This window comes from Anabrus simplex, chromosome 3, assembly GCF_040414725.1.
Source record: "Anabrus simplex isolate iqAnaSimp1 chromosome 3, ASM4041472v1, whole genome shotgun sequence".
In the NCBI taxonomy this organism is placed as follows: domain Eukaryota; kingdom Metazoa; phylum Arthropoda; class Insecta; order Orthoptera; family Tettigoniidae; genus Anabrus; species Anabrus simplex.
The window spans coordinates 330446990-330468625 of record NC_090267.1 but is presented as its reverse complement, the minus strand read 5'-3'; the positions used below and the strand labels follow the sequence as shown (position 1 = coordinate 330468625).

The window sequence follows — 21636 nt, the reverse complement described above, 5'->3', positions numbered from 1 at the left end:
GTTTTAAATGCACTGACACACTGTTTTATTTTAGGCATTTTGAAAGCAGCAATGAACTAATATCTAATATCTCTCGTCGTGAACTATGCAGAACCGAGACAAGAATATCCACCCCTTCCCCCTTCTATCCTGCCACAGCTGACCTTCGTCAACAGAGCAGGTAACATTCCATTCTGCTAATAACTGGTTTGTGACGAAAACAAGAGTATCTGTATACCTACCCCCATAACATTCTGCATCCAAGATATATATTTTACTACTAATAGCAATACTGAAATATTTTATTTTAATATATTAAATTATCTTGTACAGCTACTAGCTTGTTCTTAATTCGGAGAGATGTAACTGCCTCATATAAAGCTGCGACATGACTAAATCGGAAAAAAAAAATGACTTTAAAAGGCCGATTTCTCTAAAATACGAGGTGTGGCAATTAAATAACGAGACTGCGCCCCTCCTACTCCGTGGTCGCATGGTGCGAGGTTGTCAATGGAATGTAGTTGACCTTGATCATTCCCGAGCAAGCACACTTCGTTTCGTCGTTTTACCTGCTTTAGTTTGCTTTTGAGACTTGGCTGTAGCGGACGCTGTTGTGTAGTCGTTCCGTGATCATGGTGGACATAAATCTCGAGCAGCGCATTAACCTGAAATTCCTACTGAAATTAGAGAAATCACCCACAGAATATTTTCAAATGTTAAAGGAGGTGTATGGTCAATGCTATGTCACGTGCACGAGTGTTTGAGTAGCACAAATGGTTTTCTGAAGGTCGGGAAGAGGTTGAAAGTGATGAACGTCCCGGACGACCTGTGACTGTCGGAAGTGAAGGAAACGTCCAGAAAGTCAACGAAATTGTGTGGAAAGACTGACTTCAATACTATAAAGAAGTCCTAATCAAGCTAAGGGAAAGAGTAAGGAAGAAAAGGCCAGATGCATGGAAGAACGGCTCATGGATTCTTCACCAAGACAACGCATCAGCCCACAACGCCCTGTCTGTGAAGCAGTTTTTAGCTGACAAGTGCATTCCTGTGCTAGAACATCCCCCGTATTTGCCTGAACTTGCTCCACATGACTTTTATCTCTACCCAAAAGTGAAAAGTGTATTGAAGGGAACACATTTTCAGTCTGTGGAACACGTAAAACTAAAAACGGCAGAGTTATTGCGCAGGGTGACAAAGGATGACCTACAGTATTGCTTTGAACAGTGGAAGGCACGTATGCAACGGTGTATAGTTAGGGGAGGGAAGTATGTTGAACGGGATAAAAGTGTATTGTAACTTTGTTTGCAATAAATCATATTTTTCACATCAGTCTCGTTATTTAATTGCCGCAGCTTGTATGACCCAAAAAATCTACCAAACTTAAAAAAAAAAGTTTTAAAATAGAAAAATAGCAAAAAATGCAAAAAAGATGCAAAATAAAAATGACATATTTGAAGACGGGGTAGCCCAGCCGGAGTTTATATGTGCTTCGCCATTGTTTTAGACAGCTCAGTAAAAAACGTCCAGTTGACACGCCATTGCATTTGGCCGTTATTCACATAATACTAGACGAGACACCACAGTGACCTGCCTAACAGACGTGTGGGCTGTGTCTGTCGCCTTTCTCCGCTGTGCCCACGTTTGCGACACACAGCGTGCTGCTGCGGCGCGTTAGTGCAACTAACCTTTTGATCCACCTATGTACATAGCATTTCCTTTCCACTGCAATAGTATATTTGTTCAACTCATATTTTACTAAGGCAGTACTTTGCATATATTTTCAATTCTACATCTCATCAAGAATATGAATGATTTAAAATGTATCTACGCTTCGCAGTGATAAGAAGAATATCAAAAGACTTCTTCTCCTTTACCACAACACCACTACGCATATATGCCCATTTCCACATCTCATCAAGACTGTGAATTTTGAATTGTATCTTACGTTCTTGAATACTACGAAGAATATTATAAGTAGGGCCCGGATGTTGATGACATGTCTTAAAATGTTTGGTATGAAAACCCATTAAATCTATAATTAAAACCTTGACTCATTAAAAACTATTATGACAAGTAAAAGACTTGCAAGTCAGTCGTATAATAAAAGTTCGTTGGTTAAATGATATCCTTATGGACAAGCATGTCATGAATTTCATGGTTGCCTATTTTCCGATAACAGCTGAAGATGATGCAAGTACGCATTGAAACTAGTCCTGTGAAATTTAATATGTTGTAATTGAATAACAGCATTAAAATTGTATTGAATAGGTGGAAATATCAAGTTTATTTATTGCAGCTGAACACGTCGTATGGCAGTGTGTTTGCCATTGTTCACGGGGACCTTGGATATCGTAAGCTGTGTCAAGGATGGGTCCCATGTCTTCTCACCCACGAGCAAAAGGGACAACGTTTCCAATCCTCCCTGGCATTTTTGCAACGCTATGCCGCAGATGGCAACGGGTTTCTGCAGCGAATCGTCACAGGCGACGAAACGTGGGTCCACCACTTCACTCCCAAAACAAAGCGAACATCAATGGAATGGGTGCACCCCTCATCACCACAACGAAAGAAGGCCAAGGTTCAACCTTCAGCCGGTAAGGTTATGGCGACAGTGTTCTTTGACATGGAGGGTTTGCTGTACGTGGAATTCATGCCAAAAGGAACGACGATCAATGCGGCGGCGTATTGTCAAACGTTGCACCGCTTGCGTAAAGCGATTAAAGAGAAGCCCGGGGGGAAATTGAGCACTTGTGTGATTTTGTCGCACGATAACGCAACACCTCACAAGGCCTGCCAAACGAAAGAACTGCTGGAGCATTTCAAGTGGAAGGTCTGGCAAGATCCACCCTACAGTCCCGACCTAGCGCCATGTGATTTTCATCTGTTCGGTAAGCTCAAAACGGAGCTCGATGGTCGACGTTTCCAGACCGATCAGGAGGTGAAGGCCGCTGTCTCCGAGTGGTTGCAGAACGATGGAGGAAATTTCTATGCATCCGGCATCGACAAGTTGGTTGTGTGTTCGCAGAAATGTTTGGAGTCTCTTGGAAACTATGTGGAAAAGTGACGTTACAGTGTATGTCATAGTCTTGTTGCTGTTGTATAGGTGGTGTAATAAATGGCCGTAACTGGGAAGTGTAACTTATTTCCTGATCTGCCCTCGTAGTTGTGAATAAAGAAAACAATGTAAAATACTGAACGTATCCATGGAGATTAATGACTTTAAAAAATGAAAGTGAAAAGGCACTTGAAGATATGAAGATATTAAAAAGGTGAAATAACTCACTTATTATTTTATTTGGTTTAATCAAAATTCAATTAAATTCATTCCTCTAGATTAACAAATGCTATCGGACACATTGTTCACACATTTATTACAAAAACAAGTTCTTCTCTTTTATTTTTATTTACAGAACAGCATTTAAATCTAAGAATTTCATTTTTGTCCGTATTGAACGGAGAATGGAAGATAGGAAACTTAAAAGGGTCCACCTTTTCAATACAAATAAATGTTATAGTTTATTTACAACATATATTTACACTTGGAACTAGTTTCGACGCTGTTTTGCGTCATCATCAGCCAAATGTGGGAAATAGGCATAGCATGTAGACATTTATATTATACAAGGTGTTACATCAGTGTGATTAAAAGAGAGAATATGAAGACGTGAAGTACAATGTCAGTTTCAAAATGGTCATGAAGGGCGAGTCAAAACTGTATAAACATAAGATAACATAAACACATAAACAAAAAACATATATACATATAAAATGTAACAAAACCATGCAGAAGTACAAGATGATTGGCATTGGAGATTCAAATTATTTCAGCTGTTTTTTTGATTTGATGCTTATTGAATAAGTGATTTCAATCCCTAACTACCAAATTTCATCTCAACCCAAACATTTTTAAAATGTTATGTGCATTTTTGAGACGATTGTGTTTACTGAAATATAACCGATGTTTTGTACTACACCTGCGGCAGGCAACATTCAATGGAAGAGTGTCTGAAATAATTTGAATCTCCAACGCCAATCATCTCGTACTTCCGCATGGTTTTGTTAGAGTTTATATGTATATATGTTTTTTGTTTATGTGTTTATGTTATCTCATGTTTATACAATTTTGACTCGCCCTTCATGACCATTTTGAAACTGACATTGTACTTCACGTCTTCATATTCTCTCTTTTAATCACACTGATGTAACACCTTGTATAATATAAATGTCTACATGCTATGCCTATTTCCCACATTTTGGCTGAAGATGACGCCAAACAGCATCGAAACTAGTTCCAAGTGTAAATATATGTTGTAAATAAACTATAACATTTATTTGTATTGAAAAGGTGGACCCTTTTAAGTTTCTTACGGAACAGCAGTCGACGGGTATTACTAATTGACACCGACATCGCTTTTGAATGTCGAAGAGAGAGCTCGCCAGTGGACATAGCGAAGAAACGATACCATAGATGATCGATTGCACACAATATAATTGCTGGGTTATATCGGGAAAGGAAAAAATCGTGCATGCTTAATTGCTTGTAATAATGGATGCATCAGTAATAGGTCTCTCACTGTAACCGAAGGATATTACACAGTGTAATCTAGGAATTTTGAAGGGTCAGACAAAAATTGTTGTTATAATGGGGTTCTCATTATATGCTGTACTCGCTACAGTGGAATTCTACTGTACATTTATTTATTTATTTATTTATTTATTTATTTATTTATTTATTTATTTCGACTCTCCCCAAATGGAGATTGCCCCTGAGGACAAAGAATACAAAAAGACAATATGAATTTTAAAAGTAATTGTGAGTTGGTTAGCACATTTGACAAACGGTATGTTGTTGCATTAAAAAGTTTGGGAGATATGATTCTTCAGGACTTGGATGGGATATTTCAAGGCAGGCACTGCCTGACTGAGGTTAAATGATTTGCAGAACTTAATAGTTCTTGACAGGAGAATATTTGCAGTGTTTTCACTGTACAGATCTGGTGCATTATTTTATGAGGAAAAAAAAGAGTTAATTCTAGCTGATGATACAAAGCTGAATATTCTACAGGAATAACCTCTTTACCATAAAAGGAGCTCAAATCTATGTAATTCTGTTCAGATAAGAAGAAAAGTGCTGTGTGAGCTTTAAGAAGTGGAGCTATAGTCTTTGAGTGACTCAGACAAAAATATTTATTTCAAAGTAGATCCTAAAATGCTCAGATCTGCATTTCAAGATTCTCTTTCTCAAATCTGTATAATTCTATTATCATCCTATTTATTGTCATTCCTTCTTTACTCTTTGTTTTATTCTGTAAAACAAACCTGCATGACGTGGAAAGTTTGGATAAAAAATTTAAAAAAATAAGCCCACCGAAAGATGTATATTCAGTCATACACAGTGAATTTCTTCTGATGCTCAATGTTAATTCACATACTGTTGCATTCCATCGTATAGGCTAATGCCCTGACTCTGGAAATTTCTGAGCAAATATTGGTGATAAAAGATAAGTTAAACAAACACTTGTAGCACGACAATGTGCAATTATTTTGCTTCATACATGAGTTCTACTTGACAAAGAGGCACTGAGAGCATCCAACAAGCAGAAGTAACTACCGAAAATGTCTACTTAGTGGTTTCTGCTTCATTAAAATGCATTATATCTGGATTTAGAGAAAATTCAAGGTCTCTTTTTCTTACAAATGGATTGGAATATTATTTAGTGACTTCTACTAGGCTATGAAGAACCCATTTTCTGCATAAAGCAGAGTGTATATCTAAAAATGGCTGATTTTGGACTTTGTGACTTCCTGCCAGAACGACTATGAAAGGAAGTAAAATCTTGTCATAATACACAGAAACTTAACCTGGAAAACTGGGATTTTGGTATCAACTTCCAACTCAATCTACATAAAATATTAAATTTTATATGGAAATATATATTTTCCTTAAATGTAAAATTCAATACGACACATGGGGACATATACTTACGAAGATTTTATTTTCTTCTTAACATCATTCAGATGTTCCATCCAAGTCTTTTCTTCCTGATATATAAAAGACAGTGCATCATCTGTCCAAGGAGCCTCCATCGCAAGCCACCCTCGAAAATCAGGATCGTATTTTGCATATGCCACTGTAGCTCCTGTAATGAATGTCAGAGTACCTACTGTGTAGTAGAACCCTGTGGCTCCACCTCCTCTGAAAAACAAAAATTAAACACTGTTTTAGCATCATCCTAATTAAAATATACTATTCACAGGTTGTCAAGGGAGAATGAGATAGCCAATAAGGTAGAAAGCAACGTAAAATACATATATCATTCTTGCACCTGTAAAAACCATTATGTGAAATATTTCAGCTTAAAACTTTGGTCGGCGAGGTTTTGTCATCTACAGTTCCATAATGTGCACGTTATTATTTTATTTATTCATGTCAGAGGTACCAATATATGCAAGAAAGAGATACTGAATATGAATATATGTACTGAATATTAAAAATGTACATGAACAAATTAATCATATACAGGATGTCCGAGAAGTCCCTGTACCCCTAGTTTCATATTATTATTTTGTTATATTATGGCATGGACAACTGAGTTTGTATAATTGGGGAATTCAATAGTTGTTTTATTGGTATTGGTATCCCTACTGCTAACGTTGTTGCCAGTATCATTTCAGTTTTTAAGTGAGCGGACACAGTTACACTGTTGAGGAGCGATTAGTGGCGTGTATGTGGGTGCACGTACAAGCACATACGGGGCAAACAATGACAGTGATAATGAGTGCATTTAGAGATCGCTTTGGCCAACCCCCACCTCATAAAGCTACTCTGCTTGATTGGGAGAAACGTGCGTTTGCTTCAAGCAGTGTCAAAGACAGGCCGCGTAGTGGACCTAAGAAGACGCGGGAAGAAACGTGTGCCACCGTTGCCCAATCAATTGAGCAGTCTCCATTGAAATCCATTTGCAAAAGAGCAGCTGAACTTCAAGTACCGCAGTCAACAATGCATGACCACATTAAGAGAGATTTGAAAATGAAAGGATTTAGGCCAATGCATGTGAATGAATTATCTGACAATGATATGGAGCAACGAGTTGCAGCCTGCCGTGCTTTGTTGGCACAATTCCCAACTGCTGTGTCTCGCTCAAGAGTGTTATTTTCTGATGAATGTGCGATATATCGCAGTTCACATAGGAGGAATGTGGTTTTCTGGTCTAAGGAAAATCCTCATTATGTGCAAGAGTTGGAAAGGAACCCCCCCCCCCCCTCTTTCATGTTATGGTATGGGCCAGGATATCATCACGCCACTTGTGTGGACCGTATTTTTTTTATGGGTATGTGAATGGAAAATCTTATTTGCATATGTTACAATCTTGGTTAATACCTCAGCTTCAAGACAAGGGAATCATGGGCCATGTGTGGTTACAGCAGGATGGGGCTCCAGCACATTTTGCTATTCAGGTGCGCGAGTTCTTTGATGAACAATTTCAAAGCCGCTGGATTGGTTGAAATGGCCACCACAAAGCCCGGACCTTGCCACGCCAGACAACTCATTATGGGGAATAATCAAGTCACATGTGGCTCAACATCGGTACACGACTAATTAAGAATTGCACCAAAGTGTGGAGGAAGCCTTTCATTCCATAACTCTTGAGATGCTCCACAAGATGTCAATGAGGACTTGGAGAAGGATAGAACTCTGTGTAAGGCATGATGGTGTACATACAGATTCCCTGGATTTATAGCTTTTATATGTAAGTACTCCACTAAAATATGAAGTGTATGAAACTAGGGGTACGGGGACTTCTCAGACACCCTGTATAGTTATGAATGAAGCACTTGACAAATTTGCATACGAAGTATAACAAATGGAAAAACATACATAAAAAAAAAAAAGGAGAAAGCAAGTATTATATGAAAATATCTACACTATATATGCATTATTTACACAAGTTGTGACCAGTATTTGGCTACATTGATGGCATTGTTCCCAGCCAGTGCCAATTCCAACCCTGTACATGAAACTGGGCAAAGATGACAGTGCAAGAGATGCCTAGAAATCTGTTCCTCTCCACATTCGCACAATGAGTCCCCATCATGCACGATGCCCCTTTTCATAAGATTGTCCTTACATCTTGCAACACCAGTCCGCAGTCTGTTTAACGACTTCCATATACACCATCCCTGTTCGTGACCAGGTGGCAACTTTTCTTCAATTTCAACACGTTCTGGATGATCTGGGTACCTTTGTTTCCATAGCTCAACCCTGGCCTTTTAATGTGCAAGTAACCTCAGACAAATTCTCATTTTTTAACAATAAACGCGATGCGGGTCCATATTTCTCTACAATATTATCGTATGGCAGTTTTCACAGAAGCAACAGTGATCTATTACACCACCATGCTTATCTTTTGACTAGTTTTACTGATTGAAATGCCCCTTAAACTCAATAGCAGACAGACTAAATGAGACAGGTAGGTGTTTACAATTCTACAGCACCTAAAACATCTTGAGGAAATACCAATCAATGAATTTAGTTTCAACACTTCTCTCTGTTACCCAGACTTGAACCAAGACCAACTACAATATTATCAGACCTGAATGCATATATCGATATGTGATAAAATGGCTGCCACATTGGGCCACGTGTCAGCCGGCGTGTGGGGCCATGTTTACATTGAGTTTGGTTTATACCACGCACTTGTGTGGTTGGTTGAGGTTACTGGATTTCACGATTTAATTATACACCGAATATTTTTGTGTATTATTTTATCTAGATATTCTTAATGTGTTAGTGAAGTTTTATTTAGAGGTTATTTCAGTAAGTGGTGTGAAAGTGACAAAATTATAGATTTCACCTCATTCTTCATCTGTGAAGTTCAGAAGAAATGCATCAAACCATTCACTGTAATAGTGAAGGAAGATCATATGTTGTTTGTGAAGGTGGATGACGAGTCATTTATTAACGTTCCATCAGTGAGTTTTAAAGTTTCAAGTTCATCTGCAGTTCAAGTGTTTCACAAAAACGTGTGTTTGCCCACAAGGCATTTTAGGTTTATATTGGAATCTAATGCTTGTGAAGACCTGAAATGTGACAGATGGACGAAGTTTGACACTTTGGTAAGTGTAAGGAAGAACAGCAGAACCACGGGTAATGTGTATACAGTTTGCCACGTTATCAACAGTCACTCGTCTGTTATTCAGGATCATATCACGCACTTGTTCAATGTACACCCTCAGACCACAAAAAAAAAAAAAAAAAAGATTACAGAATGCTATTCTTCCTTGGTGCAAACATGGAGCAATGCAGCCATCATACGTCGCAACAGCACAAGCTGTACTGATCTGATAACGTTGAAACCTACCACAGACGTAGACAATGGTGCCATCTAGCAGCTGGTGAGCACACACTGCCTAAAGACAATTAGAGCAAAATTGCAGATATTTATTAACTTACGTATATTAATCTTTTTAAGATGGTTGGTTTTAGCTATGTAGCTTCACTACGGTGGTGCTTTGCCTCCCCTCTAGACTGGAGACACCTGTGTTCTGGGCCTAATCCATGTAATGTACAAATTTCACCCTCCTTTCTTGTTTTCTTTTTCTGTTCTTCATCCAGTATTTCTCAATATACTTTCTTTCGAACTATGTACCTGCCATGCATGGTATAGCGTGTGATCAGTGTTTCCATGACTCCTGATGTAAACAGAGACCTTTATTAGTAGTTTCTACTTGTCTTCAATTATTGCTGTAAATATTCTTTTGGTGAACTTACTGATTCTACAAGACTTGTGTCTTATTCTGTAAGTTATTTCTTCCATACTTCTTTAATGTCCCTATCCTAGTCGAAGAAGGAAATCCATGCCCTCTTTATGAGTGAAGTGTAATTCAGAGGTTCTATTTCATTATTGTTGTCATGCACATTGGTTTCAACTAGTAATTATTGTAATTTCCCCTTCGTACAAAGAAATAATCTTTGGAATGAATTCTAGGGATTCAAATTTAATAAGAAAATTAAGTCGCATATAATTAACATTTGTTTGGAGGTTAGGCCATCTTTTGATCTTCCATGATATTAGTCATTGAGCTTTTACTTGATTTTTTAATGACCTTCATTTAAGATAATGATGTAACTTAATGTACACATCAGGTAAATGGTTACAGTCCCTTGGTGCTGAGGTCAAAAGAGACTCTGTTGAGGTGTTATGTCATTTAATAAGATTACAGCCTTAGCTTCTGAAATATGTGATGAAGTAAGCTATATCTTATTATTCCCATTTTAAACAATATTCAGTACAATTTAATTAAGAATAAATTTTACTGTCTGTTTCCATACCTGCCAAATTTAAGACCTAAATCCGCTCTCTTGACTTGTCTTAATTCCTCTTGTTCCTCGTGGAACATAGGGCATCAACAAAGCATCTCCATCTGGTCCTATTGACAGCCCAGCCTCTTTACCTCACTCCAGATCTTGCCTTCTTCGATCGCTTCCATGTGAACAGATCTTCGCCACATTTGCTTGGGTCTTTCACTCTTCCTTTTACCCTGTGGGTTCCAGTTCAGCGCCTCTTTCTCAATCGCTTCGTTCCCCTTCCTCGGTGTATGCCCAATCCATATCCATTTCTGCTGCTTTATCTGTATGGCCATCTCATTCTCTCCCATCCTACTCCAGAGTTCATGGTTGGAGATTACTTCCGGCCAGTAGATGTCAAGAATCCTTCGCAAACAGCAGTTAACAAAGGTCTGCAACTTGGATGTAATTACTCCAGTTACAATTCAAGTCTCGAACCCATATAATAGAACAGACTTGACATTAGTTCGGAATATGCGAAGTTTGGTCCTGATAGATATTCTCTTGTTCTTCCACACAGGATAGAGCTGAGCAAAGGCACCACTTGCTTTTTGAATGCACTGCGAGACATCTTGTGCAGCTCCTCCAACTTTGGCAACTACACTGCCCAAGTAAGTGAAGCTATCCACATCCTTGATAGATTCACCACTGAAGACAAATGGGCCTGATTTGTTGGTGTTAATCCTTAGGGCCTTGGTCTTCTTTGAGTTGATAATTAATCCCACCTTTCTCACTCCCTCTACCAAATCTTTGAGTTTTGCCTCAGACAGGAGAGACACATCGTCAGCAAATGCCAGATCTTCAAGCCGACTGACTAATCCCCATTGGATACCAAGTTTCACATTTTGAGTCACGTTCCGCATTACTGTGTCAATTAGAACCAAGAACATAGTTGGCGACAGGATACACCCTTACACGTAACTAACCTCACGTTACTACGCAACTTTAGACAACACCAGGCAGACAAACACGTGCTGAAAGTTATAAAGTGGCAGGGAGGGATTCAGTTAGGTGGAAATGTAGTAAGCAGTCTGGCCTATGCTGACGACTTGGTCTTAATGGCAGATTGTGCCGAAAGCCTACAGTCTAATATCTTGGAACTTGAAAATAAGTGCAATGAGTATAGTATGAAAATTAGCCTCTCGAAGACTAAATTGATGTCAGTAGATAAGAAATTCAACAGAATTGAATGTCAGATTGGTGATACAAAGCTCGAACAGGTCGATAATTTTAAGTATTTAGGTTGTGTGTTCTCCCAGGATGGTAATATAGTAAGTGAGATTGAATCAAGGTGTAGTAAAGCTAATGCAGTGAGCTCGCAGTTGCGATCAACAGTGTTCTGTAAGAAGGAAGTCAGCTCCTGGACGAAACTATCCTTACATCAGTCTGTTTTCAGACCAACTTTGCTTGACGGGAGCGAAAGCTGGGTGGACTCAGGATATCTTATTCATAAGTTCAAAAGTAACAGACATGAAAGTAGCGAGAATGATTGCTGATACAAACAGGTGGGAACAATGGTAAGAGGGTACTCAAACAAGGAGATGAAAGCTAAGTTAGGAATGAACGCTATGGATGAAGCTGTACTCATAAACTGGCTTCGGTGGTGGGGTCATGTGAGACGAATGGAGGAGGATAGGTTACTTAGGAGAACAACGGACTCTGTTATGGAGGGTAAGAGGAGTAGAGGGAGACCAAGACGTCAATGGTTAGATCTGGTTTCTAACGATTTAAAGATAAGAGGTATAGAACTAAATGAAGCCACAGCACTAGTTACAAATAGAGGATTGTGACAACGTTTAGTAAATTCACAGAGGCTTGCAGACGGAACACCAAAAGGCTTAACAGTCTATAATGATAATGTATAAATGTATGTATGGATATATAGCCATGGTCTAAGGACTGGCCAGGTGGGCCCAGCATTTGATTTTTGGTGGCAGTACATATTTCTAAACTCCTTGGAGAGACAAAACTTGTTATTTTAGTTATTTGGTTAAGGTGTTAACTGATGATAAACATGTTAACTGATGACAAGTGCAGAAGTAAACTACACCAAATTTCTAGTCATATGTAGAAAGATAGGAACACTGAAAGGAACACATAATGAGATAAACACAATGACGGGTCAGTGTGGGAAGATGGAAACACCGGACCTGTCATTGATAGTACTGGGAAGGAAGAAACAAGCGTCAAATAAAGTTGTATAATGATAGGAACATAAAATAGAACACATAACAGGATGAAGACAATGACAAGTCAGTGTGAGAAGAGGGAGCAAAAAGAAAGAGGAGGAGGAGGAGATATGGACAAACAAGGAAATACAAATGGGTAAGGACAATCTCCACATCTTCATACACCGCCTGCCGTCTCCTCATCAATCTCTGTTGTTCTTGATGTAAGTGTAATGGACTAGTATAACTTCGAGACAATTCTCTAAACCCATGGATAAATAGTAGGAATATCGAGCTTGATTAGTACGTGTTGTTATTAATATTATTATTATTATCACTATTATTATGACTTGTGAGGTGTGGCTACAAAGTTGTTTACATCTACTTTTTTTTTTGCTATTTGCTTTACATCGCACAGATACAGATAGGTCTTATGGCGATGATGGGATAGGAAAGGCCTAGGAATGGGAAGAAAGCGGCCGTGGCCTTAATTAAGGTACAGCCCTAGCATTCGCCTGGTGTGAAAATGGAAAGCCACAGAAAACCACCTTCAGGGCTTCCGACAATGGGGTTTGAATCCACTATCTCCCAGATGCAAGCTCACAGATGCGCGCCCCTAACCGCACGGCCAACTTGCCCAGTCGTTTGCGTTTATTATTATTATTATTATTATTATTATTATTATTATTATTATTATTAGTAGTAGTAGTAGTAGTAGTAGTAGTAGTAGTAGTATTACTACCACTATTATTTACTTGGTTATGTACGGACGTTATTTGGTAAAAATCGTGGTCATATAATTTATTATTTGTGTATTGTATGATCTGTCTCATGTAACAAAACATGTGAGGTTACGTTATGACACGTCTGCTGTATGTAAATTAATAGAGAGTTTATGTAATGTAAGAACACGTAATTAATAGTACAGTCGAACCTCCCTTCTGCGGACACCGTCGGTTCCGAGGGAAATTTTGTCCGTTACGAGAGGTGTCCGTTAAAACAAGTTTGTAAAAATCGGACATTTTAACGGCAAAGAACATCCACCTTAAATATAAGCATACATATCTTTATTTTTATTATTCTAAGTCATTTCTGTGTTAGTATTTTATAGAGAGTTATTGTAAGTGATTTTACATCATTCACAAACATTACAGCTTCGTGAAGTAATCCATTGTTACTCATGTTTAACAGACAACTGAAATGCTACGGTATTTCTATCTCACTAACTAGCGCCTGTAATGTCTTTTCCTTCTCAAGTTGACTACCTGAGTTCGACCTTATTAGCGACAATCCGAGTTATGAATAGAATGATGCTAGGGAAGAAAATCCCCAGGTAACTTGTGAGTCAACAGTCTCTGGCAGCATTTCTGGGCAATTAGAATTCTCGGAATAGTTCTGTACACCACTAGGTAGAACTGCATTCCGATGTTCCTCCTCTCCCCTTGCTCACGAAATAGTACAAATGTTCAAAAGGTATTTCCTTATGTCTGAAGAATGGTTTTAAAAGAAAGGATGACATGTGGTTCGGCGTAATAAATTGTCCAGCAACGTGTGAAGTGTCCGCTTAAGTCAAGTGGACGGGACAAATTACGATGTCCGCTGTCCGGAGTTACAGGTGTCCGCTAAAATGAGGCCAATTTAACACTTGTCTTATGTAAAATAAAATCAGTTCCAAGGAAAATTGTCTGTATAGGGAGGTGTCCGCTGAATAAGGGTGTCCGTTAGGGCAGGTTCGACTGTATATAATTTATTATTTACCAGTAAATATGAAGCATAAATCCAATGTAATGTTGTGGAACACAGGGTAATGGTCCAGAACAACGCATCTTGTCACTGGAGTCCTACAGAACATTCTATCGATTTGTAAATAGGTTATTAGAGACTCGAGAAACTTTGAGATAACATGTTATGTCATACTTTTCTAGAAGCCTGGCCATGCAGGGTATATAAAGATACAGTCTTGGGAATGTATTTGAGTTGTTAGCGAGACTTGTAGTGGAAGTCGTTAGCCAAGTGGGTGAACTCGTGATTGTGTTGAGCTGGTAATCAGTTGACATGCTAATGTAGCAGCCTTCTTCTTCTTCTTATTATTATTATTATTATTATTACTTCTTCTTCTTATTATTATTATTATTAGAAGTGTTTTGTCATAAATGGTGGCTTATTGATGAGTGTGTATAATGTGTATATAATTTGAAAATAAAACAATGTACACAACTGACAGCATCGAGTGTGTCTTTGTAGTTACAACATTCTACTTCCGTCTCTTCGTAGCCCCCACTCTGCTTCCCAGTTTCATCAGGAGGGCGAGCATCAATATTCATTGAGGGGCCAAATTGAGAGATCTTTAGTCTTGATGGGGATAGTGTGGGATTAAAATAAAGTAAGGTTAATACACAAAAGAGGAAGGAACATAACATAAAGATGAATGCAGGTGGTATACCATCCTGATGTCTGCCCCCTCCTGATGAATGGAAGAAGAAGAAACAAGCTAAGAGAGAGAGAGAGAGAGAGAGAATTTTTCGTGTTTGTCCTTGTCTCCTCTTTCTACTGTTTCCTCTTCCACAGTGGCCTGCCAATGTGTTTCACCTATTCTGTTCCTTTTCATGTTTCTTTCTCAATATAACCTAGCCTATCATTGTGTTCATCCTATTATATGAAACTTTTCATGTTCCCCTTCTCTATACAACTTGACCTGTCATTGTGTTTATATTAATATCTGTTCCTCTCATTTATTACTTGATTTCCATTTGTTTTTTTCTTTCCAATACCTAAACCACATTTCTGTGTGTGTATATGTAGGATAAAATTCAGATATCCTTAAAGTAACTTATTCAGCACATCCTTTCCTTTTGTTATGGCAATTGGAAAGAATTTATATTGTAATTAGTTTTTATCTTATTATGACACTTAGAAAAAATTGTTTATATTAAAAGCTAAGGGAAAAAACCTTGAAAGAAAATCTGTCCAGTCTGTCAGAAGGAAGCAGTCCCTCTACTGGGATAGCATAGTGAAGGGTCAATATCCCACCCATGTGAAATTAAAATATTTAGAAAAATCAAGGGATATAAAATGGATAAACCCCCCATGGCGTAACAGTCACGAAGGGTCATAGCCTACCAAGTGACCGCTGCTCAGCCAGAAGGCCTGTAGATTACGACGTGTCGTGTGGTCAGCACGACGGATTTTCTTGGCCGTTATTCTTGGCTTTCTAGACCGGTGCCGCCATCTCACCATCAGATAGCTCCTCAATTGTAATCACACAGGCTGAGCAAACCTCAAACCAGCCCTCAGATCCAGGTAAAAATCCCTGACCTGGCCAGGAATTGAACCCAGGGCCTCTGGGTAAGATGTAGGCACACTACCCCTACACCACATGGCCAGCTATAAAATGGATAGACTGACAAGAAATGGATAAAGAAACCCAACATTAGCAGCTTTGCTGATTTGCAGTCCGTTCTCTAATGCCTTCTTCTGAAAGCATCTGCTGTATATTATAATATGAAGCTGAAGGTACACAATTTAACCATAATTATATGATCTCATAACTGGTGATGGTTATTGTAACCTGTGGCATGAAGGTGGACTTATTGCCAATGAGTTTGCTACCATTATGTATGACTTCATTACAAATAATTTTGATCCTGAAAGTGAAGATGAAATCATATTCTATAGTGATGGTTGCAGCTATCAAAATAGAAATACTACTCTGGCAAATGCCTTACTGATATTATGTAAGGAAAAAGTTGTAGCTGTAACTTACAAGTATCTCACCAAAGGGTACACACAAACAGAATGTGGCAGTATGCACTCTACAGATGAAAGATGAAAGAAAGTCCTGGAACCAAACTATATTTGTTCCTGCCAATTATGCGGAAGCGTGCAAATCCGTCAGATAGAAATCTAATCAGTACAAAGTGCTGCATTTACCTCATACTTTCTTCAATACAGATTGTAACCAGCATCCGACTAGGCTATAGAAAAGGGGATCCCCAGTCAGTGATATCTGCTGCATCCAATACCATCCTCATATGAACTTAAGAATCAAGACAGATTTTGAAGGTATGTGTAGTTATTTTTAAACTGTTTTAGCAGGGTAATTATTTCTAGGCAGATAATAACATTGATACCTTTTCTTAGGTGAATGGATTGAATTCCACAGGAATAGTAAATGTGGTATTAGTATGACAGATCAAATGGATGCTGTGAAACCTTGGTTTGGTATAATGCTCCTTTGAAAATCAAGAAGGACAAACATCAACACCTTCAAGATTTGAAGTCTCCTTCCAAAAGACTACTAGGCCCTATACATTTTGTGACTTCTTGCTCCACGATTAACTTTTTAGATTTGGTGAAGTATGTTTGTAAATGCCAAGATTCATTGAATAATAATTCACTATTTTCAATGTACTATTATATATAATTAAGAGTGGTTACGATTTCCTTATTACTTTTTTGTTTAACACTATTGTGATTGCAATCAAAACAATAAACAAGACAATGCAAGTCTTATTAATGTTCAGACTTCAATGGTATAAAACCTTTACATTTCACAGAAGAGAGATTATTATTATTATTATTATTATTATTATTATTATTATCATCATCATTATAATTAACTTATTATTTCAACAATGTGAAGCAGATAAAGTAAGACAACTAAACACAATTTTGGGGTAAAATTACGCTTCTTTGTCTCTCCTGTAAGATCTACCAGAAAGGGCATACAAGATTTTAGAAGTAAGCCGACGTTTTGATTTCTATTATTCAATTCTTGAGCAACAATTTCTTCCTCATCAATGTTACTTCTGTCATGACATGACTGTATTAAACTATTACAAATAAACACCCACCATAAGCCAATATGATGAACCGATGACAGTGAAGAAATAAAATACAATTCAATTACCTTCAATTAACACTTCTGAAGAAACTCTTAAATTCCACCTTTAAACAAAGAAACTTTTCCTTTTGCAAAAAGCCAATAATCATGAACATGTTTTTAATATTACAAATAGTCTACACCTGATCCAACTGTATAATTATTTCACATTTTACTGCTACTTTTTCTTCTTTTCTCATTTCCAGTTTTCTGGGTCAGGATGTGAATCAAGGACCTCTGCACAGCTTTCTATCTCTCCACCACACCCTTTCTTAAATTTTTTATTTATTTAGCTAATATTTACAACCCGTGTTTCAGCTACACGTATATCACGGGATATTTACAGTTATGATAACAACATATGGATAAATTTTTGAAGTGAATGGAAGATTTTCTTGAGGAATTCTGTTACTTCAACAGTGTTCCAGTGGTATTTCACAATTGTTGGCATGGGAGTTGATCGTAGCACAGCTGGTTGTTCTCTTGAGTACGTGGTGCATTCAGTCAACAGGTGTCGAGCAGTCTGTGGAGATTTTTCCAGGCAGCTGCAGAGTGGTGAATCCATTATGTTCATTTTATGGAGATAGGATTTAAAGCAACCATCATTTGTAATAAACTGGGTGGTTATGAAGTTGGGCCAGATAGATGAGGACAGTCTGTGTGGTATATTAGGAATGAATAATTTCGTATGGAAGGAATCTTCGGAACTGGTGTATATGGAGCTCCAAATTGTTGTATAGTATTCAGTTAATACTTGTGTGCCATAATTTAGAGGTGGTGATTTGTAGTCTACTGTAGATTTATAGCTGGCAGCAATCCTGGCAAGATAGTCAGCTCTCTCATTCCCCCGAAGTCCTGTGTGTCCTTTAATTCAGTGAAGAGTAATCTTGTTCGCTTTGTTGAGAGTAATAAGTTTGTCTCTGATTTGAGTGGCAAAAGGATGGGTAGTTTTCTTATTAGCTACGGCAAAAATTGCAGCTTTTGAGTCAACATGAATAGCATAAGTTGATAGTTTTTATGTAGTTCTATACATTCCACAGCCATGATGATGCCCGAAAGTTCGGCTTGGAATACCGAGCAATTAATATCTAACCTTTTTATTTCAATGAAGATTTCCTTCGAGTTTTTCTCGACTACCATTCCTGCTCCGACATGGTTTGGGTTTTCGATCCGTCTGTGAAGATAAGGACGTCTGCTTTATCTACAGCACCTGAAGTATTTATGTTTATATGATTATCTCTAGGATGGTTTCTTCTTGATCTTGTTTGGATTTCAGTTTCGTTTTTTTTTTTTTTGCTTTACGTCGCACCGACACAGATAGGTCTTACGGGGCGACGATGGGACAAGGAAGGGCTAGGAGTGGAAAGGAAGCGGCCGTGGCCTTAATTAAGGTACAGCCCCAGCATTTGCCTGGTGTGAAAATGGGAAACCACGGAAAACCATTTTCAGGGCTGCCGACAGTGGGGGTCGAACCTACTATATCCCGAATACTGGACACTGGCCGCACTTAAGCGACTGCAGCTATCGAGCTCGGTGATTTCAGTTTCTTTCAGTGAAGGAACTACTGCGTTTGTGGGTTGACCTCTGGAGATGGCTTTGATGTTGTTATGTAAAAGAATGGCTGCATTGTGCAGGCTATAGCTTGCAAAGCATTGTTTGAGACTGTTCTGTATCCCTTTGTTGCAAATATCAGAAAATATCTTTGTATTTGTTGCAATTTCAATTTGGCTCTTTTTAATATGGAGATGCTTCATACTTCTGCGGCATACAATATGACGGGTAGAATAGCATGATTATATATCGTCATCAAATGATGATAAGACATGCCCCAAGTTGCTTTGGAACATCTGACTAAGTTGTTCCAGATTTGCATTATTTTAATGTCCAGGTATTGCCTGTGCGAGTAACAGTCCATTTTGTTGTCCAGCATTACTCCCAAATACTTCATTTTTGACACAACGTTGAGGTCCCAAGCTGTAACTGAAGGATGACTGGTATATTCTTCCTTCTTCCTGATATGCATTGGCATTAGTGCTGACTTTTCCTTAGATATTTTAAGTTTGTGTTTTTTGCACCAATCCTGCACGATTTTGAGTGCTGTCTGAAGCGTGGAAAGGATATGAGAATGAGAAGGACCTCTGAGCATAACATCATCAGCATAAACATCTGTATCCAGATCGGGCTCATTTAATAGCTGTACGATTAAGCCGCTAATGATGACGTTCCATAGAGTGGGACCAGCGACCGAACCTTGGGGCCATCCTTTGGTGATGGCTTTTGAGGCTGAAGTATTTCACAGGGTGAAGTGGGCTGTGCGATCTTGTAAGAAGTCCTTAATGATGTTAAAAATGTTTGAAGGGCAGTTTTGTTCCCGTAAGCGAGCTAGAATACTAAGGTGCCACGCATTGTCGAAAGCACCTACAAAATGTAGAGCAAGAAGACAGCTTTTCAGTCCAAGTCTTTTACACTGGTGAACAAAATCTGACAATGCTTTTATTGCATATGTAGTGGATCTTCCTGCTGTGAAACCGTATTGTTGTGATGGTACCTGCCCGTTGGCTTGAAGAAAGTAGTTTAACCTCTCCGTAGATAGTTTTTCTAGATATTTACCATGGATTGATAGTAAGCTGATCCCTCGGTATCCTGCTACTGACTGCAGTTTTCTTCTGTCTGCTTTAGGAATTGCTATTAAGTTGGCGTTTTTCCATATTTTAGGGAAGCATCTGAAATGCAACCAATTATTGAAAATAGTATTCTGAAAATTTGGTACGGTATTATGTATACTTTTAATTATTGCTCCATCAATTTCATCGGGTCCTGGGCACTTTTTATTGTTAATTTTGGTTATAATATCCTCTAGGCCTATTTCATGGTCTGCAAATTCGAATTCTGGTTGTGTGTTAGGGACCCTAAAGTTCGAGTTTATCAATCTATCTGATGTTCTGTTGTTCATCATTATCAGAATCCGAGACATCATCCGGAAATAATTTTTCGAGCAGTGCCTTTGCTGTGTCTATCTCTGACGAGGTTGAGGATCCATCTGTTAGGGTTAAAGTAGTTGAAGGCATACATTTGGTAAAACCTGTTTTACTACCCTTGTAAATTTTCCAAGGAGATTCTTTGATGTTCTCTGTACAGAATTGTTTTCAGGATTCGCGTTTCGCTTTAATTAACTCCAATTTGTATTGGTTTCTGAGGGTTTTAAATTTATTTTCAGAGATAATTTTAAGTGTTGGGTTTCTACTTTTCTTCAGTCTTCTTTTTGCTGTGTTAACTTGTTTCCTGAGGGCATTTAACTGGGGAGACCACCAAGGCTTGAAATTATTTGTTGGTAAGAAAGGTGGGAAACAGATTTTATTTATTTCATTAAGTTGTTGCCATGTGGATGCTAGAGTGTCTTCCAGGTGTGTTCTTGTGTTAACATTAATTAACTGCGTCATCCATAGATTGCCGATATACTTGCTTTGAAACTCCATCCACTTCCATTCTTATCATGTGTCCATACCATTTCAGCTTACTGGTCTCTATCTTTTCTTGCAGTCATTTAGGGAAACCAATTCTCTTTCTGATTTCTATGTTGCTGATTTTATGCCTTCTTGTCTTCCCAATTATTCCTCTTTATATTCAGGGAAACTACAACTCTACGTCAAAGGAACTTAACTTGTAGCCACACCATCTTTGGCAACTAAGGCCTTCAGTAACGACCAATGTGATGTCACTTCCCATCACTCATTTTGTTGCATTACACAAATTTTTGGATGATGTCATGTCAAAAATAATTTTTTTTTTTTAATCCACAATTATTACTACAACTTGCACCCTGTCTGAACAACTGAAAATCTTGTTCTGTCCCTAAAAACAACAAATACCATAACTTACAATTTAGGCTTTAAAGAATCAAACACTACTATTCGTTTTACATTGCACCGACACAGACAGGCCTTTTAGTGCGATGGAACATGAACGGGCTAGGACTGTGAAGGAAGCGACCGTGGCTTTAATTATAGCACAACCACAGCATTTGCCTGGTGGGAAAATGGGAAACCATATAAAAACCATCTTCAGGGCTGCCAACAGTGAGGTTTAAATTCCCTACCTCCTGAAAGCAAGTAGACAGCTAGATTAATACAGAAACCAAACCACATAGCCATTCGATCTGTTTTTTATTAAACAGTTCCTATCAGTAAGTTATTCAACAAGCAAACTGGCTCAGTTTCCAATAAAAGTTTCACTATATTCTAGGCTACATTATAGTAATA

The 21636-nt window shown here is 38.3% G+C and overlaps 1 protein-coding gene across 1 annotated transcript in view; it reads right to left on the bottom strand.

Moving 5' to 3' along the window:
* Nucleotides 1–21636, bottom strand: part of Mitofilin (inner membrane mitochondrial protein mitofilin) — a 197711-nt gene that overhangs the window by 162265 nt on the left and 13810 nt on the right. The window contains exon 3 of the mRNA XM_067143176.2: nucleotides 5966–6175. Coding sequence (XP_066999277.2) covers nucleotides 5966–6175 — 210 coding nt within the window. The remainder of the gene's footprint in view (nucleotides 1–5965; nucleotides 6176–21636) is intronic.